The sequence below is a fragment of the Sphaeroforma arctica genome (genome assembly GCF_001186125.1).
Source record: "Sphaeroforma arctica JP610 unplaced genomic scaffold supercont1.5114, whole genome shotgun sequence".
Taxonomy (NCBI): Eukaryota; class Ichthyosporea; order Ichthyophonida; genus Sphaeroforma; species Sphaeroforma arctica.
In genome coordinates this window covers 1-2106 of record NW_014035444.1, presented here as the reverse complement: position 1 = coordinate 2106, position 2106 = coordinate 1, and the positions used below count along the sequence as shown (strand labels likewise).

General features: G+C 36.5%; 1 protein-coding gene across 1 annotated transcript; it reads left to right on the top strand.

Moving 5' to 3' along the window:
• The first annotated feature begins 479 nt into the window (after positions 1-479).
• On the top strand, positions 480-1112 carry SARC_14795 (hypothetical protein). The gene has a single exon (XM_014291075.1). It carries the CDS (start codon positions 575-577, stop codon positions 983-985), a length of 411 nt encoding a protein of 136 aa, XP_014146550.1. The 5' UTR covers positions 480-574; the 3' UTR covers positions 986-1112.
• Positions 1113-2106: the final 994 nt, after the last annotated feature.

Genomic DNA, 2106 nt, shown 5'->3' with positions numbered 1-2106 from the left:
GCTGCCCTATTTTGAAGCGGACATTTTTGAATATTTTGAAGACATTTATTCTTCACGTGGTATTGTTAATGAAGAAACTTTTCTCCGGGGATCAGTTCTTGATGCCCTATTCAAACCGTACGATCCAATATGTTTAACCTTCGCGTGGCGATGATGATGAACGTACGTTTCTCCTCCGTGGCATGTGACTTATTGTAATGCTAGTGCGTGTTATAGCGACATAACCATGGATCTATCCGATGTTTCGCATCTTTCTTCCTGTACCAGCCTCCTTAACATATTGTCGAGTAATGGATGTGTAAGTATGTATTATTTGCCACGGCACTTTAAATGTACATAAAGTTATATTCTGCTATCCTCTCACATAAATGTTCCCTGCTTGTTTGCGCATCGCCTGCTTTTATACCAATTCATTTTATTTACTTTTCTTGTTTCGTTCAACTAATTCGTGTGTTCCCTACGTCTAATCGCTTTGTGTAGGAGCCCGGACGACCCAGAGCTGGTCTCTCGCCTGGTGGAAGAATCAAATATAGTGATCTGCAGTCTCGCTTCCTTTGCTGCGCCCCATAATATCATGTCGACCGCCGTAAAAAATGTTATTGCTGCGTGTGAAAGTCAAAATCGGGAGAATCTTCGGTTCATCATGTTTGGCGTATATGGTATCGACGAGAATGGAGATTTACCCACACATATCGCGCAGTCAGTCCTGGGGTACCTATCACCGTCTAAATATGGTCCAGCCATGGAAGACCACAAGAGATGTCTGGCGTTATTGAAGAGTAGTACGTTGAACTATACTGTATTCCAGACCGCTGTGATGGTTGACAGACCTTTCGGAAGCCCGTACATGACGGGTGAAACGCCCGAGGATGTCCCTGGAATGCGCCTTTGGTCGAAGATTGGTATCTTGGATGCAGCGGATTGTGTGCTTAATCGTGTCGACAAAAACGATATGAAAGAGTTATACATGGCCTATGCAGCATAAGCTGGCAATCAAAGTGATCAAAGATCAATTCCTACGCACCCATGCTTCCATGAGACAAATAAATATATATGTACATAAAGAATTACAATACGATCGATGTATGTGATAGGATTTTGGGCTCAAACAGTATTACACATGCATGCTAAGGTCCATTTCGTGCAGAGTTACGTAAGCGTAATCTACTACGTAATCATCTATGCAAATTCATCTCATAGCATATTTAAATAACGTGATTTCTGTGTTCTATTTATATATATATATATATGTGTGTGTGTGTGCGTGCATATATATATATATATATACATATACATATATATATATATATATCAATATATATATATATATATATGTATATGTATATGTATATGTATATATATACAAATATAGATGTATGTATATGTATGTATATGTATATATATACATATATATATGTATATATATATATATAGATATAAATATATATATTCATAAACGTATACCATATAATTGTGTCTATATGTATATATATATATATGTATGTATGTATGTATATAATATTTTCTTCTATTTTATTAATTATATGTAAATATACGTATATGATATATGTATATATTGTGCTATATACATGTACAAAGGTATATATACCTGTATGTGAATTTATGCTTCTTTTGTGTATTTACATATATATATCGTCATTCTAGAATTTATGACAGAAAGTAGCAGGACCATAGTATCAGTGGTAGATTCCCGGTGATAAAAATGGGCAAACTTGACAGCAAACGGATTTTTTTTAACTACACACTCCCTGACACTTCAGGCTGCTCTGGCGCTCCCTCCTTGACGCATTCCATGAGAACTTCTATATTTGGGACCATTTCAGCAGACAATCCATAGGAGGCGAGCTGTACGGAAGATAGATGAAGTGTGTGCAAGTGTTACTCTCGTTACAATAAAAATTCAAGTCGCAATACAAGATTAAGCTCATTGAGAATCGTTTTCTACAGTAGGAAAGGCAGCAAAGAACCTGAATGTACCATTCAAATACTTCACCTCCTGTTCTATTCTAATAGCAGCAGCGTTCATCATATCAAAATCAACGCACATGATCCATGTTTGGGGCTTGTAAAAATGTATGTATGTAT